The sequence below is a fragment of the Manacus vitellinus genome, unplaced genomic scaffold (assembly GCF_001715985.3).
Source record: "Manacus vitellinus isolate BGI_N305 unplaced genomic scaffold, ASM171598v3 scaffold_6_pilon, whole genome shotgun sequence".
Taxonomy (NCBI): Eukaryota; Metazoa; Chordata; class Aves; order Passeriformes; family Pipridae; genus Manacus; species Manacus vitellinus.
In genome coordinates this window covers 34,019,389-34,043,540 of record NW_021940750.1, presented here as the reverse complement: position 1 = coordinate 34,043,540, position 24,152 = coordinate 34,019,389, and the positions used below count along the sequence as shown (strand labels likewise).

The window sequence follows — 24,152 nt, the reverse complement described above, 5'->3', positions numbered from 1 at the left end:
TCAAGTTTGCTATATACTTCATGCTTTGTGTATACTATCACCACTACATATAGTGAGAAAATAAAATTAGAGTGGAGGGTGAATTAAAACAACAAGGTCACGCTACATAGATTTTACTGTATTAGGAGTAATATAACAATCACACCTTTTCAGATAATTTCCATTAAATATTATGCATTATCTTTCTCCCCAACAGTTTTCTGTTCCTTCCTTATTGGTTTTCAATTAATACAAATAGAAGCTTTTGAAATAGTTCCACATGTAGGCAAAGAAAGAATACGTGCTTGAAACAAAAAGAAGGGAATTTCAGGATTAAGGACTGGGGGCAAGATGATGGCTCAGTGCCAAGTCATTTGTCAGTTCCTCTCCTGAGCTTTTATGCATTTTGTATTACTTCTTACCATCGAGAAACCCCATGTTCCCCTACCGAGAGGTTAGGAAAACTCATTTTCAAATGAATTAATTTCTGCTTGTTTGTGAACCAACCTTGGATTTCTTCTTTCTCATTCGGTGGATTCGCGATGCAAGCTGAATGGTGGTGAGAGTTTCTGCATAATTGGCTGGGGAGTCAGAAATATGTGCAATCATAGTAGTTCTGCAGTTGATGTTCCCAAGTGATTCCCTCAACAACATTGTCAACTTGTTGTCCCTGTGCAACAAATGAGAATGCTAGAGTGACCTAAAGAAATCACAGTCTTGTTCTGCAGAATTTTACACCACAAACCATGCTTTTGCTTTCATAGGATACATGCATGTATGCTACATGTAGATAAGAAATATATTCCTATTATTGACTGCACTTCAAACGTTCCTAAATGCACACATACAAAGATACTAATATTTTAATTTATCTGCCTGTGTACTTACAGTATGATAAGTCATTTTCTTTGTTACTTAGAAAATTGTAAAGCAGCTGACTGATAACTGTTAGTTCAGGTTTAGCTCATATTAGCCAAAACAGCTCATGAGTGCTGTATTTTTAGCTGAACAGACTTAGTACCAAGATAGTTGCACTCTGTGAACTCTATGCAAACGATTTTGATAATAAGAAAAAACTAAGTCAAGAGAAATGTTAAGAAATTTCTAAACAAATACAACAATGTTAGATACCAGAAATATATTGTGTCACCCCAACCAATCTACTTTCCATTCTACCACCTATGGTCTGCTCTGACATAGCAAAGAGAAGCAGAAGGCTTTCCTGGTGATGCAAATCCTCCACTGTGGATAGTAAAGCTGACAAGAGAGGTGACATTTTGTCCTCCACTGGTCTCCAAGCCACCTCTCCCCAGGGCTCCCCAGAGTCCTACTGCCCCCCTGAGATAGTCCAACTGAGGGAACTACTGTCCTGTGTGCTCATTAAACCATGGTAGGCGACAAAGTTGAGGCTCTGCCCTTCCCTACTCTAACCCATCCATCTTCCATTCCATACACAAATCTAGCAACTAGCCTGAGGAAAATATCTTTCTGCCTAATACAGAAAGAAACAACACCTGTTTGAGATACATCACTAGATAAATATGTGAAATGACATGATTGATAACAACAGCACAAAGTTATAATGCATGAAGACAAGCAGCAATTAAATTTAAGGACTGAAGGCCAAGTTCTGGTAAGGGTATCACCAGTGTGGCTGTTGTCTTTCAGCTGGGCTCCCCACAGGTGTGTTTGACACAAAATTATTGTCAAGTACACTCCACAAAGGAATACACCTAAGTGTTCACTTCTGCTAAACAAATGTGCAACCTGGTGGTCTTCTTTTTTTTTTTAACTGAGAAGATGTGTCATTAAAAAACACAAACAGAAATAACCACCTTTTGATGACCATACTTGACAAACTCTCAAATATTTTCTGAAATTTCAATACAAGCTTTATGTTTGGAAAAAGAAGAGAAAATCCTATGAAATTTTGGTTAAATTGTTCACTGATGTCCAGCTGGCTGAGATCAGCCGCAATTCCAAATCCAGGAAACAAAAAAGAGATAGAAAGAAAACATCTTGGCCATTTTCCCTCCACTTTTTTCAACAACCAAACTATCCCAAACATTTCACTCAACTTCAGTATATACCAATATGAATATAATTTTTGACCATGTAACTAAGAATTTTATTTTACATTGTAACATTTAGAAACCTGTGTGTATGTATATATGGACAAGTAGATGAATAAATACATGTGTCTGTAATATAGAAGTGACCTTAAAAGAGGACAGATCCCTCTCTGACAGAATTTCCTTTAACTTGATCTTAGGTGAAGAGTAAGTTGTTATTGCAATTCATTTCTCAGGTAACACCAGCCACAAATTTAAGCTAATGCAGACAAGAATTCACTTACTTATATGGCACATGCTTAGCACCATTAATTAAGGCCAAAATTACATTGCCCAGGGCAGAGAGAGACAGACACAGAGAGCCTCCTCCATCTCGGCTCTTGCTCAGCACTTTTTCACAGCTCCCCAGATCAATGAGATGCAAACGACTGCGTCCTCCGGACACTAAAACAAAAAGGGGAAAAACAGTTGTACATCACGTTCTTGCATGGACTCAAGCCAAACCTGGTATTCAAGATGTATTCAAATGAGGAAAATAATGAATACAGCATGTGATAATGACCAAATTAAATATTAATTGTGAGGAAACCAGATACTGGCCACAGCTACAAAAGTTAAAGGTGACTCAACTGGCTTGAGAGTTCACTTCATTTTTTCTTTTTAAGTTTATTGCAAATTATTATTAAAACTAACCCAAGACCACATAATTTGAAAATAAACAATACAGCAAGAAGATTCATACTTCCTCCTTTGCCACTCTTCTCCATGCGATACTGGTATATGTGAAGAGTAAAGAGCATATGTGAATTCCTCCTATCCTCTTCCTCGCATTCAGGTTTGCTGGTGCTTCTGGCAGCAATTGCAGCATCAAGAAAAAAGGCAGCTTTCTCTGCTGTCGGGGCCCTTAGCTCACTTTGGTTTTGAAGCTTGAATATAAACAAGAAAATGACTAATTAGCACAGGCACATTTTTTTATTATTCTTTTGCTGAACTGGCTAAATCTCCAGGGCACTAAAAGAAACAAATATGTACACCATGGGAGAAGGGTTTATAAATTAAAAGCAATAAATTTTTTTTACTGTCTTAAAAGTTGTCATAATTGTTGTCAGATAACAGGAGATAAAAAGTAGAAGAAAGTCAGGCTCAAAAAAATCTATGCTCTGATATTCATTATACCTGGGTTCCACATATTGGATCTTCTCTCAGATAAACCCCGGGAGACTGGCCATCCTGAAGGCTGCCAGTGGCTACTTCAGCTAACAAATCCTTAAGGTTTTCATCTTTGCCACTGATCTCCACAGCAGATACTCTAATAGAGAAACGAGTTCCAGTTTTTTCTTTACGTTCATTGATTAATTTGAAGAGCCAAGAAATTGCACAGGGGATGATACCAAGGCTTTGTGTGGAGTTATCTTTCCCAATCATGGTAAAAGATTTTCCTAGAATGAAAAGACAAACACGAACATAATTCACCTTTCTTGTACAAGACAGTGTCTCTTCATATCACCACTGTACATTGCATGTAATGCCATACAAAGAACAGATGCAAAAATTCAAAGTATGTAATTATTAATCTATTACTATTTATTCAATTAGGTTTGAAATTTTTGTAAGTCAGACCCACAGCAAATTAATGTTAAAGACATCTCTGATCTTTTGATTTTCATCACAGCGCACCTACATAAACCTGCTCTTGAATAAGCTAATCTGATGCTACATTTTACCTTTTCAAATTAAAACTTACAGTCACGGTGTAGAAATAAACCATGATAAGTTTGCAAAGCTAATTAAAAAGAAATTCTAATCTATTCATATACTCCAGGTTTATTGTTCCAGGAGCTGACAGCATGTAATTACCAGACTGACATAGTAATTAACTGTAACGAATTTGGGAGCTCACCAAGCTTGACATGACCGAAGCAAAATATGCAACCATCTGCACCATTCACAACAGACTGAATTACTTCTGCTACTGTTCCAGAGCATACCTCAGCCTGAAAGAAAGATTGGAGACAAATAAGTAAAAGACATATACTGCTGTGGTTTTTACTATTCTTCTGTAATGAAATGAATGACTCAATATTTTTGAGGCGCAGTATTCTCCCCATTTTTGTGGCATCAGTCCTATTGTTTTAGTAACTATGCTATCTTAAAAAAATAATAAAATATGCTACTACAGCCTAAAATAGTTTTCAATTCTATTAAACCTATTCTCTTGGAATATTGATTCTATGACTAATGTAGCAGACTGAATGCTATCCAACCAGGCTTCCTGCTGGTATAATAGCTTAGCCAAGGCTATTCAGTAATAGTAGCAACTCCACTGAAATTAAGCTACTGAGGAGTGCTCACGAGAATTAAAAAGACATCCATACTGAAGAAAATGCATTAAGATCCCTGAATAAGATTTCACAGTATCACATTTTCCTTTTCCAAGGGAAACATCATCATCAATAAGGAGAACTTGCTAAAATATTTGAGTGTGTTAAAACCAGTTTATCCACGTCAGTGAAGGTTTCAAATACACGATATGATGATCTATCAAGTAGAGCAACTGGGGGCAAGGGAGAGGGCTGGTGTAAATATGTAACTACAGTGAAATGATAAGGCTCTGTTTGCAGGTGCATGGCAGCAAGTTTGCCTCCAGCAATGACGCCTGCACAGAAGTGGCTGCACTGGCCAACATTACCCAGAAACACCACAACAGGCCACCCAACAGGCCCACCACAAGGGATTGAAAAGCCAGCCCAAACCAGAGGTCAATAGCCTGAAGGACTGGTGCCAAAAACAGCAGAGAAGCAGGCTGTGACCAGTCACTTGCAGCAGGGCTGGCAGCACAAGTGAGGAAAAACACTCACTTCCAGTTCTGGACTAATGTTGAGATCACCATTTCATATTTCTTCACAAAGACCCTGTTTGAACACAAGCAGGATCTTAAAAACAGCCTCCAGATGTGGTTACCATTGCTCTGGGCACTGCTGTGTGGGGGAAGTTATTCTCCCTTTTTAGTGCTTGGCTAGAACTTAGACTTAATAGATAGTTTCATATCTATAGTCTGGGACCCAAAAAATTAAGAACACTAGGAGAAGATCTGAGCTTGGGATTATGAACTAGATCTTGTCATCTTTTCTCAACATTAATAGACTATTTTCATCCTGAATGCTTTGTGGTATTTTTCACCCTAATTTTCTTTCCAGCAGTTCAAACTTGGCATAGTTCATCATACACTGTTGAATTTGTTCTTCTTTTTAAAGTTGTTCTAGGATTTTTTTCCTGAACCGAAGATTTTTTTCCCCAGAAGGAAACTTCAGGTGTCCATGAGGAGAACCTCACTGAATACACTGCAGATCACAATCCTCTCCAAGACCAGCCATCCCTCCTGTATAGCTGATTTCAGGTCTGGGGCTACTACTGTACAAATATACTCTTTTACAGGCCAAAAGAAAGGCATACACCACCATCAGCACAACAGTCAAGATAAAATAATCAGTCAAAACCACAGTATAAACTGGAAAAGGTGAAGAGACTATTAAAGCTCCCTAAATGTTTCAGTACAGCAATCCCAAGGGGTTAGCTTTATCTTTGCTCCTAACAACAGCATTTAGTTTAACATTAAGCACATGTTTATTTCTCATTGAAAGCCATGGGGAAGGACTTTATTTCCATGCCATCAAATGGATGGAAACTGAATTTCAAATTGGCTGTCTGTCTTGCTCTAACAGGAGAAAGTGCAGGAAGGTAATTTAGTCAGCAAATCCATCTCCCCAGATATTATTCCTTAATTTTACATCTCAACCAAACTGAAAAATGTAAGAATTTACCTACTTGTCTGTTAATTACCATGTTTTTTTTCCAGGCACTAAGGTAACTCATTTAAATAAAGTTCCCCAGAAACAGAAGGAACTCTTCAGGCAATCAAATGCAGTGGCCATGAGAAGACTCAGGAGGTTTATGCAAGTGACTCCAGTACCTGTGAAGCATCCTGGGGGAAAACTGCATCAAAGGCAAACATCTTTGGGACAGCAACAACACCTCTTCTGTGACCTGCATTCGAAGGCCCACTTGCTGCTGGATCATAAAACGTGATTTGTTTTTTTCGTGGGTCTACCTTTAGGAAGGACATGGATTCAGATGTTTCATGTGCTCCTTGAGAGGAACAAATCCTTACCATCACTTTCACCTGCAAGAATTCAGAAGAAAGCGACAACTTGAGTTCCCAGCTACAGATAAACACATGCAAAACATTCCTCCCAAACCCACTCTTCTTCCCATGATGTATTTGTTTGTAATGGTTAGGTGTGTCAGAACAGCCGTGGGACAAACATAGAGCCAGATTTTCCAGCTTGGGGTCTTCACTGAAGTAATTAGCTTTTAAAGGTGCATTTTGTCTCTTCAGTTGATTCTGTTCCAATTTTACCATTTCAATTTATAAATGTCTGACCTGCAGGTATGATCCACTGTAGGTGTAACACCACACCAAAGAAAAGAAAATTCTAGTGACCTAGCTTTCAAGCATTCAGTGTGGCCAAAAGGACATAACACTTTGAAAATCAGTCTGAATAACACGGGGCTCAGACAGTTAGCGCATTTGAAGTAAATCTAGAAACTTTCAATTCCTTGTTCACATTATTCTAATAAAGAGGTGTTTTTCTCATAACTTTCCCAGGCAGATGCCTTTATGCTGTTATTGCTAGGCTTTTTAGTGGTTAATTGCAGATTTAATGGAGAAAAAAAGGAAGGAAAAATTCCCCACAAACCATTAAAAAGTCAAAAAGCTTGAAACAAAACCACTCGCAAAGTACCTTTCTATTGCAACACTACAAGTGATAATATCCTACACAAAGATTTTTAAAACAATATTTTTAGAAAGCTCAGACATGTTATCTGTGATTTCCAAAGCAGCTTATGGGAGCCAAATGACTGGGTGTGAGGAAAGTTCAGCAACGGCTGCACACCTGCTTCTTTTAAGTTTCCTGGAAATCATATTCTTACTTGAAAAACTTGTGAAATACTGCCTCACACCTATTTACAACCATTTATCCATATGAAATTATTCCAAGGTCAGCACCAACATGTTTTATGCACATTGCATTGAAGTAAATTACCATTACAGGTGCAACTACAACTCTGAACTGCCCAGCGGATCAAACTTCAAGGAAAAGCAATGCTTGGCCAGAATTACTTTTTCCATGGCCAGTCTGAAATGTTTCAATAACAAGCTGAACAACAATATTATCTCCTTATCCAACTACCAGACAACTCTCTCAGTACCACTGTTAACCAGGTAGTTTCACTGGATGAAGAGCCTCCATGGCTACCATAGCTGGAACACTTGCACTCTCCACAGCACCCACCAGGAGCTTCCTCTGCAACACAGCTGCTTACCCACTAAACATCCACTCCTGTTAAAGCACTTGCACTTGATTTGGAAGGGGAGTGACAGAGAGGAACCCCTCTACTGCAAATCTACCAGGTGAACCCTCCAGACATAGAGCACACAGTCACCTACTGATGAGTCATCACTTGGCACTGGTGAGGCCACACCTCAAATCCTGTATTCAGTTTTGGGCCTCTCACTTCAAGAAAGACTTTTTGGTGCTGGAGCATGTCCAGAGAAGGGCAACACAGCTGGTGAAGAGTCTGGAGCACAAGTCTGATGAGGAGCAGCTTAAGGGAGCTGGGAAAAGAGGAGGCTCAGGGGGGACCTTATCGCTCTCTACAGAGAACAACAGGCTGAAAGGCTGTAGCGAGTTGGGGGTTGATTTCTCCTCACAGGTAACAAGTGATAGGGCAAGAGGAGATGGCCTCAAGTTGCACCAGGAGAGGTTTAGGCTGAATATTAGGAAAATACTCTTCACCTAAAGGGTTGTCAAGCCCTGGAACAGGCTGCTGAGGGAAGTGGTAGAGAAACCATCCCTGGAGGTATTTAAAGGACATGTGGGTGTGGCACTTGGGGACATGGTCTAATGGTGGGCTTGGCAGTGCTGGGTTGACAGTTGGACTCGATCTTAAAGATCCTTTCCAACCTAAACAATTCTGTGTTTCTATGAGTCGGGCTCACTTTCAGCCCTGAGCTGGATACTGCACATGGAAGCCAGGTTCGAAAGCTCACATCTCTGATAAAGAATGATTCTCCATTTTATTGCTAAATTTAACCTTATATCTCCCAGAACAATTTAACTCCTACTTTCTATGTTTCAATAATGTTGTCATTAAAATGGTGTGCACATATTACACTGACACATTGTGTCTTTGCAAAAAGAATGGACTTCACAGTCAGCACTTCCCCGTCACTCCTGGATCCAGAGAAATAAAACCTACTTCAGCAAAGCAAAAAATGGGAAATGCAGGCAGCGAACAGAGCACTTATCTAAACAGCCACCCTCTGGGACTGCCCTTCATACCAGACAAGATGAAAAGATGATGGCATACACACCTGCACCCAGTGTGTGCAGTGAAATGAAGTGCCCAAGCCAGGATGATCTACAGCAGACAGGTGGGAACAGCAGGAAGCACAACACTGAACTGTCCCTGCCTTTATCAGCTGGGAAGGGCAGGTAATTTGAACATTTCATTTAAGTTCTCAACTGTTCCATTTTTCCATGTCCTCCTCTCTATGGCAGCTAACCTACACACAGGCATCCCTACACAATTATTCAAGCACCCTCACAGAAAATATTTTCCACAAAGCAGCTACAAAAGCTTTTCCCCAACATTTTTTCCAAACAAAGAGGTTAAGAAACAACCAACCCTTCCCATAAGCACTGCAGGAGGCTCCACCAAAGGTAGCAGCAAATTCTTCCACCTATTGACTCAAGCAGCCCCTTATTCAACACTTTCTTTTCCTTCCCCTTTCATGGTAATATGAATATGAAAATACAGTTGCAGAAAACAAGCAAACCTTAGAATAAATAAAACAGCTGCCTCAAAAGCAAAGTGCATCAGAGGTGACACATTCAAGGCTGTTTCCCCATAAAAGCTGCATGAAGCCAGCTTTGTGTATTAGCCTGCTAGCTCAACCTTGACATGCTACCAGGGTGCTTATAGAAATAACCTCCCTTGGGCAAAAAAAAAGAAATAAAACCTAAATGTATAAATATGTGTAAGTACAAATGCCCACTCCAGGTTCACTTGATTAAAATGAATTTTAAAATATATGCTGTTTTCAGAGCACTTATCTAAACAGTCCTTTCTGTTCTCTCTTCCACCTATTAGATTATAGCAGCCAGAGCTTGGATAAGAGGAAAATTAGTTTGCTCCTGACCTAAACATCGAGTTACCTTCATCAGGGAGTTGCTCCCCCTAAACACAATGATGGCTTCACCCTCAGAAAAACCCTGCATGTCAAATTAGCTTTTTAAGACCACCTCTCTGAAGCAGAAAGATTATAAAATAGCTTCCCATACTGGATCAGATCCCAAACTTAACAGGTCTCGAGGGTCATCTTCATTTTTACACTGGAAGTGAGCTTTCAAGACAAATGGGAGTAGGAAGAGAAAATCAGCTGAAGGGAGTTCCCCTTTTAATGTTTAAAAGCAGATTTGCCAGTAGAAAAACACTGATTACACCTTTAGTTTCTCTGCCCACTAAATAAATCTATAAGTGGTATCTACCAGAGACTGTAGGGTTATAATGTGTCACACTTATTCATGATGCTGAGCCAGACTGATTTCTCTCAGAAATAAAGCAGAAGTGCTCATGAAAGTACCAACAAGCATGAAGATTACTCAAACATATCCCTTAGCAACAGCAAAAACTGAGAGCAGGCAGATCCCAGGTGCATGCACAAACTTCTAAGTGCATAAGGAAAGGTTTGGTGCAATACTATTTATTCTTCTTACACTTCTTGCACGCCTGTGTCTGAGGACCAATATTAAGTGACAGGTTTATATTCTCAGCTCTGAAGTTCATCCCAGTACTCTTCTGGAATGAATACTGCTGGAAAAGCAGTGTACTATAGAGCTAGCATAGCTCTTGCCTTGAGGATCAATTTAACTGCAGCTTCTCCTGGGTCTCTTTATCTAGTTCTCATACAAAAGACATGCTCACCTGCAGGGACAGCAATGTGCAGTGCAGGAAATCATTCAGATACAAGGGCTTGCAGGGAGGGGAGGATTCAAGATAACATGTGAACTCATAAATCTGAAAGTAACTTTGGCCCATAACTAGAGAGCGAATCAGCAATAACTGCGCTCCAATGCTTTTATTCACTTATGAAAATGAATTATTATAATTAAGTGCAATAACAATAATTTCAGGCCCACTCAGGATCACACCCAGCACAGGCAATTATTCAACAACATGTCCAGCTTTGTGTGGTCAACTCCAGCTGCAGTGGTACCAGCTACTGGTAACGTTTGTAAAAAGCAAGGAAACACAAGATAAGGAATTTAGAGGAGAATGAACAAAGAAATGGAAGAATAAGACAAGTTGAAAGGAATAAGAACAGGTCTGGTGGGGGGTGGAAAGAGAGCTAAAAGAAATGGGGGAGGAGGGGAGAGAGAAAGAACAGAAAAAAGGAAAGACAATACAGATTTGGTGATTTCAGAAAAGTCATCCCAGGTTATGGGCATCCTGCCCTGACCTCCTCTTACACTCCTTAAGGAGAGCTAAGACAGCACATCCATCCTGTGATGGAAATGACCCTTCTTTCTAGAACCAGGTATTATTACTAACTCCTTTTTTCCCCCCCTTTTGTGTATTTCTTCTTCAATGCAGAGGATAGTGCAGGGCAAGAAAAAGAAATGCAAGTGGAAGTTTATAATCATGGAGGATACAAGACTTTGTACACAGACATTCATACAGACATCAAATACTGGATAGAGGCTCTATTTTAATGAGGATGTTGATGGAAAAGGAGGTTAGCTTTATATTTGAGTTCCATTTTTGCAAATAAAATAAACACAAACATCACAATACTTGCAGATTAGTAACATTTTTCTCAGTGCCTGAAGACAACCTAAATCATGCAAACCACTGAAGTATCTCATTAATTAACTGGCTCTGATCTGGTGGGTTTTGTACACTGGGGTTTCACACCCCATTGCTGAACTTTTCCAAATTCATGTTTCTGTAGAAACCAGTAGGTCAGCAGAATTGCTGAAGGAAATCCTATTAAAATCAAAAGTGTTTGGGAAAAGAAGATAGCAAATACATCTTGAATATTTCATTACAAGATAAAGAATTTTTAAAAATAAATAAACAAGGACCTAATTTGGAAAAGCTCTAGAAATTGGTGGCACAAGGTCAGAGACCCCTCACCCAGCGCAACAATGGATGTAATTTTAACCTTCACTGGCAAGGGTGGGAGAGACATTCAGAGCAATCAAGGAATTATTTTTTTTAAGTTTATCTGTCTGTCAGCCTACAGTGGAAGTCAGGGCAAAGAAAGGCAACAAAAGAAAACATCTGCAAGCTAGAATTAATTCCAGCTATGTAAGGGCAAGCCTAATGGATGGATGCTGAAGTATACAAAAAAAAATCATACCACGGTTTATGCAAACATAAGGAATTTTAAGGGAGAAAAACTGGCAAAAGGGCACATTTCTGAAAAGAAAAGGGGGGGGAAGTAAAGGCCCATGTGTGGATGACAAGGGCAATGTGGATAATTCTTGGACTAAACCCCAGAAAGTTTTAGAAACATCTGATGAGATCACTAGAAAACCACAGATCTACTCAAATTTCAGTAAACTGTTGGAGTCCTGAGCCAAAACTCTAGGCCTTGAGATCTTTGACCCTTATTAAAGTAAAATCTAGATGCATATTTAACAATTTTCACCTAAATACTGAAATAACTCAGAAACTGAAGGCTGTACATGCTGGCTGGTACCAGCCCTTCCTCCTCTTGCAGCTCTCCTCCTCCACTGCTACTGGCTGCCCCATTTCACACCTAAGGGTCACAAGGAGAGACCTCCTGCCCCATCACCACATGGCAGTCACTGTTCCCATGCTGTGACCTTCTCCACTGTGCCAGTCCCGTGGGACCCTTTTGTGTGGACTCGTGAATTCCAGATCCTCCCCCGAACATACTGAACGAGCTGGAGTTGAGGAGAATGGAATGAGGGAGTCACAGCAACCAAAATAATGAGTTGACTTCTGGACTCATCAAGACAGTGCAGAACATCAAGCTTATGTCACTGCCAGAAGGCAGGTCTGGAAAAAGTAAGAGACAGACCAAAAAAATGTGAAATCCAAAATTCAAAGCAACTCTGACAGCAAGACATGAACGTGAGACTGATGGTCAGAGGCAAGCTAGCAATTTTATCTAATAAAGCCCATGTATTTTGGATATGCTGAATTGAATGGAGCTATCACAAAGTCACATGTCAATGAACACAAAACTCCCCTAAGACCAGTGAGGCATGTGTTGTCCCAGAAGAAATCACATCCAAGGCTGAATTGGTAGAGAAAAGAGAGCCAGTGATAACAGAGAGAATGATCTACACAATTCTACACAATTTTAGACAGAAACAGCCAGGAGATTGACAGTCAGGTTCTCACAGATTACTACCCCATAACCAAGAGAGATGGAAAGGCTATAAACTCAGAGACCAGAGAAAGGGGAAAGACCATCTCACACTTAAAGAACCATATGATTTGAATTCTGTTCTTAAGACTAATCATGGACCTCTACTACATGTTTTAGACAATTAAAAATTTATATATATACAGAGAGAGAGAGAGAGAGAGAGAGAGATCAAAGTTGTTCACTCATCTCTAAGTGGAGGCTGCCAAATACTCTACACAGTTTAAAGAGGGGCAGACATGTAGATGGAAAAGACTCCACTAATTCACTAGGTAATGACTAGACTCCATGGCATTTTGAATGGTGAGGAAATTAAGATCCTGACCCAGTCAAGTATGTTAGCACAGGCATAACTGTAACATATGGTACCTCCTCTGAAATCAATGGATGTGCAGTGTTTATGTTTTTGTAGTGATGTTTTGTTAGCATTTGATGCTTATGTAGTTGTCAAGTTTCAAATTAGACAGAAGGAGAAGGAAAAAGTAAAAGGAATGGATTAAAAAGCATGTAAAATTTTAAAATATATGGGCTCAAGCCTTTTTACTAAAATAAAGTGACTTAATCTGTCTGTATTTTGGGAAGGTGATGGCACTATACTGGAATCCATTTTAGAAATGCTGGTCATATTCTGCATAAGAGCAGTATCATAATTCCTAAATGAACAACCAATTTGATCTTTAGCAATAAATGTCATTATATCAAATTTGAACAGACACTAAATATTCCCTGGAAACACACATCTTTGACAGGCAACGTGCAGCCAGGAGGTTAATTTTGCCCAATGTTCACAAAATGGCATATAGCAGCAGGTTAATTAAATAACTATGTTTAGACACCCACCACTCTGAATTAAGATTTCTCAGTGAGAAATTACAAAGAATTCACATTCAGTTGAATAAAGACCGTTTTCCAATGAAATCACTTATTTTTCAACTACAGTGTAAATCAAATTACAAAAGTCCTAGTTCAGAGCCAATATTTTTCATGGATTTAATTGTAACTGACAGATATATAACCCTTGCTAAATTGGTTTACTGCGGGTAGTTCTTACAAGCTTTTCATATACTGCCACTACCAATGGATGGCAAATTTATATGCAAAATTGCCATGCTAGCATAGACCAGCTAGCTCCCCTGGGAGAACCTAAAAAAAAAGAAAAAAAAATCACTTCTATATTGTACTCTGTTAAAGAAGAATTGATTCTCCACTCCCAGAAAACATGAAGAAAACTATTTCATTTTTTCAAGGTGAAAACAGCAGAAGGTGAAAGTAGAAGAATTTATGTATTTTTATCTAACTTTTCCACATTTTTGTTTAAGCAGTTCAAGGTGTTTTGGCAGGGATACACACACTTGGGATGATACAGTGCTACATACATCAATAGACAAGTACTTCGTATGATACATGACTTATATCAGAAATAACGCTTTAGTCATTAGGAAACAAGGAGCAATAAAGATGACAAAATTAAGTACCTATTTGTTATCTGTCATCAAACCATCGTGAGAACCAGTGAATGGGACAGCACACTTAAGAAAATCCTGCATGATTAGTAAATCATATTAGCAGTACCTTAGCTATCACTTGGTAAAGCATAAATGAAAGTAAATGCCTAAAACTCATAAATGGAGAGCAGTATATGTATACCTGTCCAAGAAACATGTCTGACAATTCAGGTCCTCTGTAAATGCTCCACTTCAATTATCTTACACAGGAGGATTCTGTCATTCTAACACAAAAAAATTGACAGAATCCTTGAAAGCGACAAGCACTTAAAGTTGCTGTTGTAAGTGATGCAGTATTATAAAGAATGAGCTGAATAGAATCCCAGAAAAAAAACATTTTGCATGAAAAAGGTTTCCTACCATGCTAAAGAAAAATAGCACATTAGAATGCTACGCAGCAGCCATTGTAAAAAGGATGCCTTTCTTAATACCACAATATGATAAATTATCTTAAGTAGCACATTAATGTCAGAAATTGAGCATAATCTAACTTCTTTTCAGTGACAATATTAAATGGCTTTCAGACGTCTTTCCTACTATTCTGACATTAAATTTAATAACACCCAGAGAGACCACAAAAATGATTCAGTTACAAGAATCATACTGCACTGGATCATTGCCTTTTAAGTAGGATTCAGCTAAATGATTTGGACTCTGATGCTTTTGGCACATTCAAGAGAAAGGTATGAATTTTACTATGTAACATTTATCAGTAGTGAGCAAAATTCCTTTCAGCATCCAGTTTGCATTGGTAGTGGGATTTTCCTTTGTGCAAGAGTTTGAACATTGTTGATTACATGAAACACAGGTTGCAGACAGACCTACCATTCTAATTTTTTTTCTTTTTAACTTTTCCCTGCTTGGTATTGTTGAACGTTGACAATCCCTATAAGCACCTGTGAGAGTGTATAACATTTTGCAGTATTAGTAAAGAAAATTAATGAAAGGCTTAATTAAAGATTTATATCATGGGACAAGTCCACATACTTCTCCTGAAATTATTATAATGGGAAAAATTAGTATTTCTGAAATGTAAAAGAAATTAATAAGATATTTATTTTCCACCTTCCAGAAGAGTACTTGAAACAGTGAGAAATTATAAATTCAAATTGTAAAAGACACACACAGGCTCTCTGCTGAAGTAGGTCTCTAATAACAAATGCATTCAACCATAAAAGCCATATAGCAATTTCACTGTAGCAGAACTGTATGATACACATGGAGATGATGATGTGAGATTAGGAATAAATTTAGATGTTGGGCTAAAATAATCAATAACTGAGTTCAAGTGCAAGAACTGGCCATCGAAATCTCTCCACATCCTGTCTCGTCCAGCGGTTCTCACAATGCACAGTAACTACCTTTGCTGTAGTCATGCAGCTTATATAAAGCAAGAATTCAAGCCTCTTCCTTTCCCCAAATGCCTTTTGGGCTCAAAAGTTCAAGAAAAGGTCCCACAATCAGTGGCAGGACCTGTCCAACTATAGACACCACAGAAGAACGCAAAATAATCCAGATGCTGCCTTCAAACAGTTCCTTAGATTCAACTGTCCCATCACCCAATTCAGAATAACTCTTATTTCTGTGTTTAACTTTGAAGCCAATGAAAAAGGCTTAACACCTTCAGCTCGCTATTGAGTCAGTGCTTTTGCCAAAGGGAGTTTTTTGTATGATAAGCCAATAGTCACAGTAGGACAGCTTTGAAAGTGCTTATCAAGTAAGGATAAGGAAGACAAAATTCTAAGTACAGATCTTAATTTTTTTGGTGAGGTCTTTTCTCCAAAGGTTTAGGTTGACTGGGGTCAAGGTCTATGCCAGCAGTGAAATACACTCCACTGCTGCTTCTGCATGCTGGAGTCTGAGGACTCAGTCCTTCTCTCACTCAGTCACAGGAGTGCCTCTCCTCTGAGAAGGTAATTTGGAGATAAATACATGATAGAGGAGGGGACATCTTTATATTTCTTGTTACCATCCTCTCAAACTTCTTTAAAGATCTCACTTCAAGGAAGAAGGCGAGTACAGGAAAAAAACATCAATGAGTGGCTGTTATTTATACATTATGATCCTGAGGAGGAACATGTATTTATATCACATATTGTTAGAGACCCCCTAAAACTAACAATGCTTTATCTTTTTGCCTTCTGAACAGTCAGTAAAGCATTTCTTTAGAAGTTCAGGTTGATAACAAACTAATGCTGTAGCTTCCACATTGGCTGTTAAAATGGCTTCTAGTCATGTCTGATTTCCTCACTGCTTACTGTTTGTGCATGCATAGTCAGAGCTACTTTTCTTGCATACATTACCCTGTATTAATCAATATGAAAGTCCATCTGCCTCCTTACTCACCCAGTAACTTCAGCGTCATGACATCATTTTCCAAATCTTCACAGTCAGTTTTAGCTTTGGCTGCTGTGAATACACAGCTTCACCACCTCACCCAGACTATGTAATAGAGACAACACCAAACAGGATGGATTTCCATATGACAACACTGCTAACTTTCCTTCAGTGTGAAATCTACCCTCATTTCCTACCAGTTATTAAGCCACTAGAGAATACATGACAAATTAGAGTTTTTTAAGAAACTTAGGTCAAGGCACTTGTCAAAAAGCTTTTACATAATCCAAATACACTCTATAAATCAGACCAACCCTATTCTAATGTTCATTGACTCTTCCACAAAATGCTAATGTATGTGCTCCATCTGTAAAAGCTTCAACAACTGATCCCTCCTATACGGCATTAATCCCTGCCTGCTAATTTTTATCTTTATTATTGTTTCAACCACTTTGCCTGGATACCTGGTCTCAAAGTCAGCCTTGTGAAACTATACTTCTAGATTCCCTCTGGACACCTTGTTCTACTTTTGGCCCTCACAGTTTCCACATTATGTTCCTGTGTCTCTTATAGCATATTGAATACCAGCTAAAATACAACCTTGAGTATCCCTGGGGTGACAAAATATTTAGAATTACCACTGCAGGGACCATACAGAAAGCCATTCATATTTGCCATTGTAAATGTTTCAATGTGCACTTTACTCTAAGTTTCCAGCAGATTTACAAAAGAAATGAGACTACTAAGAATGTGTCGGTACAGATAATAATTAGTTGCTGTAGTATTCAGGCCTTAATCACTTACAATAAATGGTATTTTGGTACAGTTGGCATATCATTCATCTCTTCAGTTTGGCACATTGCTCTCACTGAAGCATCTTGGACACTTCATAGGTTTCCAGTTTGTTACTTCTATTTATCATTCTTGCACAACTTCCTCTCCTTGGAGGTGAGGAGGAAAAAGCTGCCCCACCAGCTGTAATAGCTGGGTGAGGGACACTGCTGACATGGAAATGATCACATAAACCAAGGACAGCATGAGCCACAGATGCTGTGGTAGGAAAAAGTGACTCCATAATTCATCACTGATTCTGTCCCCTGTGTGTATTTTATACTCATCACTGGACAGGCTGCAAAAAAAACCTTAGGAAAATGATAAGCAGGAGGAGTGTAAAATAAAAAGCTGTTAGAAGAGAGACTGAAGTTAACAGAGGATCACAGCACAACTGCCAGTGTTTACTGATTGTTCTCTCAATTGCTATGATACTTATAGCAGTGAGGAATAAAAGTGATTACTTTATTCCCATCACCCTCATCATGAGATACCAGCTGAGTAAATCTTGATCAGCAGAAGTTGATGAAGAGGAAATAATGGAGAGTGCTAATGCATAGTGAGCTAAATGCTATCAAAAGCTGTTTGGCATTGCTCAGAAAAGGTAAAAAACTATGAGTTTTTACTACTAAAGTACACCCATAAGGAAGTGACACTTCCTTTGACCACAAGTTCTAAGAATTTGGACACATGAGATTTCATTTGTGCTGACTCAATTTTTACAAAAAGCTGTATTGCTGGAGGGTTTTTTTTATGGGCCAACACTGATATTTGTGATGTTGCAAAAGAGGAATGGGTTAAGAGAGACATTTAATAGGTATTGCATATCAAACTGGATCAGAGAAGATGCCTAGTTACTTTGTTTTTTGAGAACCATTAAAAATAGGAACTAGCACACCACATCACCATTTGCATGGTCTAGGTTTTAACTGTAAGAACTAAAGGGCTGATTCAATTAGCAGAGTGTTTCTATCCTCTCCAGCACAGCACAGGGTTCTTCCAAATTTTGGTTAACAAGTATGTGGTGAGAAGGACTCAGCTGAAATCCTGGGCCCAAACAAACAGCATCTTCAATACTCAGTGATCCTTGTAGGTCCTGTCCAACTCAGGATATGCTATGATTCTATGTTTTTAATGTTTTCAGCTAAGAGCTAAACAACAGACAGTTTGAGGGTCAATAGTAACTCACTGACCCATAAACTCTGGAAATTCTTGTTGTAACATGCCAGGCAGGGGAGGAATGCCACCCACATTTCCAGCATACTACAGATATATGTCCTGTGCTGAAAGAGAAACTTCCACAGCTGATTTGCTCAAGGTCCTACCATACTCCTTAGCATTTTGGTAGAGCTCTTCCCTGGGAAAGCTCTCTGCTCTACTCACTAATGAAGAAAGTAGGTAGAGCACATGACTCAAGGCATATAATCTCCTGCTATCTGGGATAATGCCCTTGATCTATATTAGACTTTTGAATCTTGTTCAAGACACCAGATAAACCAGAGCTTTCCATAAAGTACAGGTCTTGCCGGGAAGCTCCACCAGCCACCCTCAAAGCATAGTACAAAGGCTGAAGTTTCTTGGCTAGACATAGCTGGAGGCACACAAGTGCTATGAGGTGCAAAGATAGTTTTATTGAGCCGTAGGCACAAGGATATATAATCACACTTAAAAGTCTTCCTAAGGGAACGTGCCTCAGAAATGCCATGCTCCCTGTTATTGTGCCAAGGACAAGTACTAAGTCTCACAGAAAAAAGGCAGGCACAACAAATGGGCTCTGTTAAAAACACACACATAGAAAGGGTATTCCTTAGCAAAACCTCATCCACCTGGGAACCTCTAAATTACTGTGTCAGGTTTTCTGTATTTCACCATTTAATACTTCCTCCTCTTTTCTAAGACACTGGAAAAACAGAAGAAACCACATTTTGGTCTGTGAGTTTCCACCTGCTTAAAACAGCCAAAACTATTGCTTTGTTTTCCATTTAGCACAAATTCACTGAGTTAGGAAATACAGAATATTCACTGTGAGCAAGTGTCAGCTGTAGGTATTTAGGCTGACAATCTCTTTCTGTTAATGCTGATTTGTATAGTTACTCTAGGTGCATATTTTAGTTCTCCTGTGCACATTACATACTTCAATTCTATCTTCAAACACTAATCTCTTGTAGCCTATGTAAATAAGTGTTCAGACTGCTGTGTGGGTGATTAAACAGTTATAAGTATGAATAAAGCTCTAAGTAATTGGCTTCTATTTTAATTAATTTTAGATAAAATTAGCATGATTTTTTCCATTTCAAAAGGTGCCGCATTTCCTAAGCTGGCGAAACGTATATTTCTCTCCTGCTACTCCATTTTCCTACTCTTGCTTTACAATGACATGCAAAGCAGAGGGAAACAAAGCCCCCTCAATGTATCTCCTTCATCTCAGCTGACAGACAGCACCAGCACCAGTGGCTGAGCCTTGCTGGCAATGCAGAGACTATTTCTTCCACGGGCAAAGCCTGTATGTGCATTGTTTTAGGACCAATGACATCAAAGGAAATTTCGTCTCTTACTTTAACAGAAGGAAGGGCAAAACAACCTTTGCCAATACTGTTATCAGTGATGTTAACTGGCCTGCACTCCAGCACTGAATCTGCCCTGAGCCTGTCAACTCTTCACAAAGTCAACAGGAGATAACAGGAACATTCAAAAGGACATGGCTATCTCTCTATCCCAAGACCCTTTCCTTGAGCCAACCCAGCTCTGTTCTAGGCTGAAAGCTTCCAGCCCCATTAAAATTTGTCTAGAAAGCTGCTTTAAAAAATTGAAATCCAAAGTTACCTTTCCAATGCCAGGGTTGTCCTTGATTTTGGACACAGCTCTCAGAAGGCATGGTGGTGCTGGGGGAGGACAGAGCTGCAGGATGCCACTAAAGTTAGTAGCATAAATAGAGAAGTCGTGTGTGTGTGGCAGGGGCGGATGGTATTTCTTTCTCTTCGAAGACAGGTTAAGCTTCTGTGCTGCTCTGTATAAAAGTAATAGCAAGAAAGGACAATGTTACTAGGTGTTAATGGGAATCTGGACCAGACAAACAGATGCTCATTGTCATCACTGCCTGCTTAATATATCAAGTCATTGCATTCTAATCTGATTTCATAAGGATAAACCATCAGGATGCCAATAGAAGGAAATATGGGTAGGAAAATTACTGGCAAAATATTCAGTTAACTTCTCCACCAACAGAGTTTCAATTATTATCTAACTTTCCCTTCTTTCCCCCAACAGCTAACATCTGAATCCTAAAAGGCTAACATCTCACTGACATAATAAAAAGCTGAAATAATCCCCTTGTCACTGGCAGAACCAGATGGACTTTGTTGGTGATAACATTATGAAAGTAGTTCTTTGTACTCTACAAGTTACTCAAGGCAGAGAATAACACTCCAAGTCAGCCAAGCTCAAGATCCTCTCCTGTTGGCTGCACAGAAAATCCTTAGATAACAGAAAATTTCCTTCAAGACAGATTGGTTTTTCCTCCCCAATTCCATTCTTTCACATTAAAATGGAAAGCTATTAAAAAGACATGCTTTAATGTGCTGAATGATAATGATGCTGCTTTTGAAATGTAGAAAATCAAAACATAAAAGATGAAGGAGGAAAAATTAGAACATACAATTAAAATTGTTACATTCTTCCCTGTGAATAAAAATAGGAATATAATCAGTTTTTTTCTGTTATTTCCCATCAGCAACACTGAACAATACGGCAAGAAACAACAACAGAAACTCAAGTCTACATCAAAACCCACATGGAAAAAAAAAATCACCCTGCAGATTTAAGTAGAATAAAAATATGTGTTAGCAAGCACATGCTGGGTATCTGGAGGTGGCAGTGGGGGTGAAATCTCAGCTCTCTCGAAGTCAAGGAGAGCTTTACTACCCAAATAACACATGTGTTATCTGACCCTGAGGCTGTCAGTAGATAGTAGTCCACTCACAAATAAGTATCGTAAAAGCATCCAACATGTTATTTTTTAACATTACTTTGAACAATTGTAAAATGTTCAAAATTTGCAAAATTGCAAAGTGTTCCACTGCCAGCACCTGTGGACAACTTGAGGCCATGCTACTGATGCCAGTAGGTCTTCTGGGGACAAATCCCTATTCTGGTCCATGCTTGCAACAAAACAGCTTGTCACTTTGAACATATTAGTTTATAAATATGTGATGACCAAAAGTATCTTTATACAATGACTACTTTATATTTTCATCATGTCTTTCAGCCTAAGATCTCCAAGTACTTTTCAGTGAGATCAAACTGGCACTAGCATCTGTGAAGTATTATAAGCAACAGACATGGAGAAACTAAGTCAGTGCTTTGCTGTCATAACAAATTAAGGGTAAATCTAGAATTCTAACCTTGCCCTGAATCTTGTTGTCAGTCAGTCTCAGGCTGTCAGTTTAGTAAGCTGATCAGAGATAGAAACTCCTTTTTCTTATATTTATGGTAGGTTAGAAGCAAAACCAAACACTAAGAGCAGAAGGGCCGCACAGTTTCTTCTAGCAGTGTTACTGGCTTCAAATGAGTAACAATACAAAGAACTGGTTGTATCTGAGGAGCAAAATGCCACATTTGAGTCAACATTAGACAGCTAGTCAGCACTAAGGGCAGGACTTTCAATACAGATCTCCAAAATTCCCAGTCCTATGTTCTATATTCCCAAACTTGTGTGTTATGAACCTTTTTACTTCAACTTCCAGAGTTGCGGACCCCCTACGTGCTCCCTTTTCCCTCTATAAACACTGCAGCATTTAGAAAAAGACAAAGATTCGTATGATGAAAAAATGAGGCTCTAGTTCCAAACTCAGAGGGAGCCTGAAGCCACTGTCTATTGAGGAGCAAGTCAGACTTTTGCCTCTGAGGAAAGAAGCAGCTTTTGACTCCAACTGCATCCTGAAACCAGCAGGAACTGGATCCCACAGCGAAGCAAAATACCACAAGCATGGGTTTATACAGAACCTCGGCGGGTTGGTGGCAATGAGAACTGATTTAACTGCCTAAATCTCAAATCCCCTTGCTAATACTTCATTCAGTATGAAAACATATGCCTGAAATAGGACACCAGGCACACAGTTGCACAACTTCACAGTGGTTGCAGCTGCACATTAAAACTGTAATGCCTCCTAAATTATATACAGCTTTACTGTGCAGGAAAGAGTCTCTACCTGTTGGTACTGCCATTGTGGAACTCAAGACAGTCATTAGCCTCTATCTCCAAGTACCAATTAACAATTGTGATTATTATTTAATCATCTTGTTGATTAATATGAAAGATAATGTTTATTTTCTTGTTTACATGCTATGATCCCTTGTTGAAATTATAAAAACTCCTCAAGAGAATGTCTTCAAAGCGCAATCAAGCTATACATTAAATCCTGATGAAATAATTACTCCTGCAACAGATCTGGCTAAAGGAGCTCCTCTGGGAAACATACATTAAAGAGAATGAGATACAAAGGACAAATTTACTGAGGAATTGTGTATTCACGCAGCCAACTAAGCACTAATACTCAAGGAGTAACTGCTCCCAAACAGGCCTAGCTAAGCAAAGCATATTAATAAATCAAGAGAAATTCCACTTCTTAGAAGTACAGAATCTCTCAAAATACCTCAGTAGCATATTTCTGGGACATTTTGATAAGCAGATCTAAGATAGTGAATCCACTACTAGTTCTCTTAACTTCCACACCAAGATAGAACAACTTCCAAAGTGGTTTGCTTTTGACAATATGCGCCACCTTTCTGCATCTCCACTGTTCAAAGGACAATGCCATTTGTTAGCTAAAGCAATTAACTGCTGTAGTGCTGATAAATCCTCTTCCTATGAGTCTGGAGTGCCACAGTTTTACGAAGAAATTTGGCAAAGGGACTGCCGATGTCCATGTGAGATAACAGGAAACTAAAAGGAGAGGAACTGGAGTAGCTGTTGTAGAAAATAATCAGTGCTTTGATGGGCAACAGGCCAATAGCTCTAATAATGATGTATGTGGTTCACACTTAAAAATCATCTCTTGTCAGGTAACAGAGCACAAAGCTTAATCATGACCTCTTTGTGTCTGAATGCAAGAATGACTTTGCCTGATATTAAAACAAGGTTGTTTCTGGAGCTGGAACATCACAGATATCTTGTACCAGCAGCATCAAACAGCTTGCGGGGTTTGGTTTTATTTGTTGTTTTGGGAAAGGTTAAGGATCTAATGGAAAGAATAGGCTGATTTAGATAAAACATCACTATCAAGCCATGCACTCTGAATATGAATTCAAGCAATTGTCATCCTCAGCCCCCATAAAAAGCACAGTCAGTTCTTTAACAAAAAGCCAATTGGGCAGCAGCCCTCATATGCTTGGCTTGGGCTCCTGGACTTGCCCAGGCAAAGAGCACAGCATAAGGACTCATCAATCCTTATGAACTTCTTGCAGAACCAACAACATACTCGGTGGCATCCCAGTCAAGTACTCATTAGGCCAAAAAATAGGCCAAGCTGGTCTGGACAGGGGCCCAAATAAATTAAAACAAAATCCAACTTCACAAACCTCCTGCCTTCAGAAAAATTCATGAGAGGATGTATTTACATGAAACCAATGCTGAAACACTCCAGAGTGCTGGATTTTCTGCAGTCCTTATCCAACAACCCATTACCGAATCTATACCTAAGTTTCCAGTTGTGTCTTTTCTCCAGCATTCCTTTTCTCAGGAGAAATTTGTTCCATGGAGACAGGGCAGGCAAGGCTCTCCTAAACTGGGCCTTTTTTGCCTAGCACCAGAAAGACAGAATTTGGGCTCGTACCAGATCACTTTCTGTAGGAGCCTAATTGGGTGCCATGCCTATTGCCTGATTTGCTTCTTTTTCTCAAATTTAA

The 24,152-nt window shown here is 39.1% G+C and overlaps 1 protein-coding gene across 1 annotated transcript in view; it reads right to left on the bottom strand.

Moving 5' to 3' along the window:
* Positions 1 to 24,152, bottom strand: part of KIF26A (kinesin family member 26A) — a 66,480-nt gene that overhangs the window by 10,093 nt on the left and 32,235 nt on the right. Inside the window, exons 3-9 of the mRNA XM_018083031.2 lie at positions 20,073 to 20,256; positions 6,022 to 6,231; positions 3,952 to 4,045; positions 3,228 to 3,490; positions 2,794 to 2,977; positions 2,336 to 2,495; positions 487 to 649 (exon numbers count right to left, since the gene is read on the bottom strand). Of these exons, the coding sequence (XP_017938520.2) occupies positions 487 to 649; positions 2,336 to 2,495; positions 2,794 to 2,977; positions 3,228 to 3,490; positions 3,952 to 4,045; positions 6,022 to 6,231; positions 20,073 to 20,256 (1,258 nt within the window). The remainder of the gene's footprint in view (positions 1 to 486; positions 650 to 2,335; positions 2,496 to 2,793; positions 2,978 to 3,227; positions 3,491 to 3,951; positions 4,046 to 6,021; positions 6,232 to 20,072; positions 20,257 to 24,152) is intronic.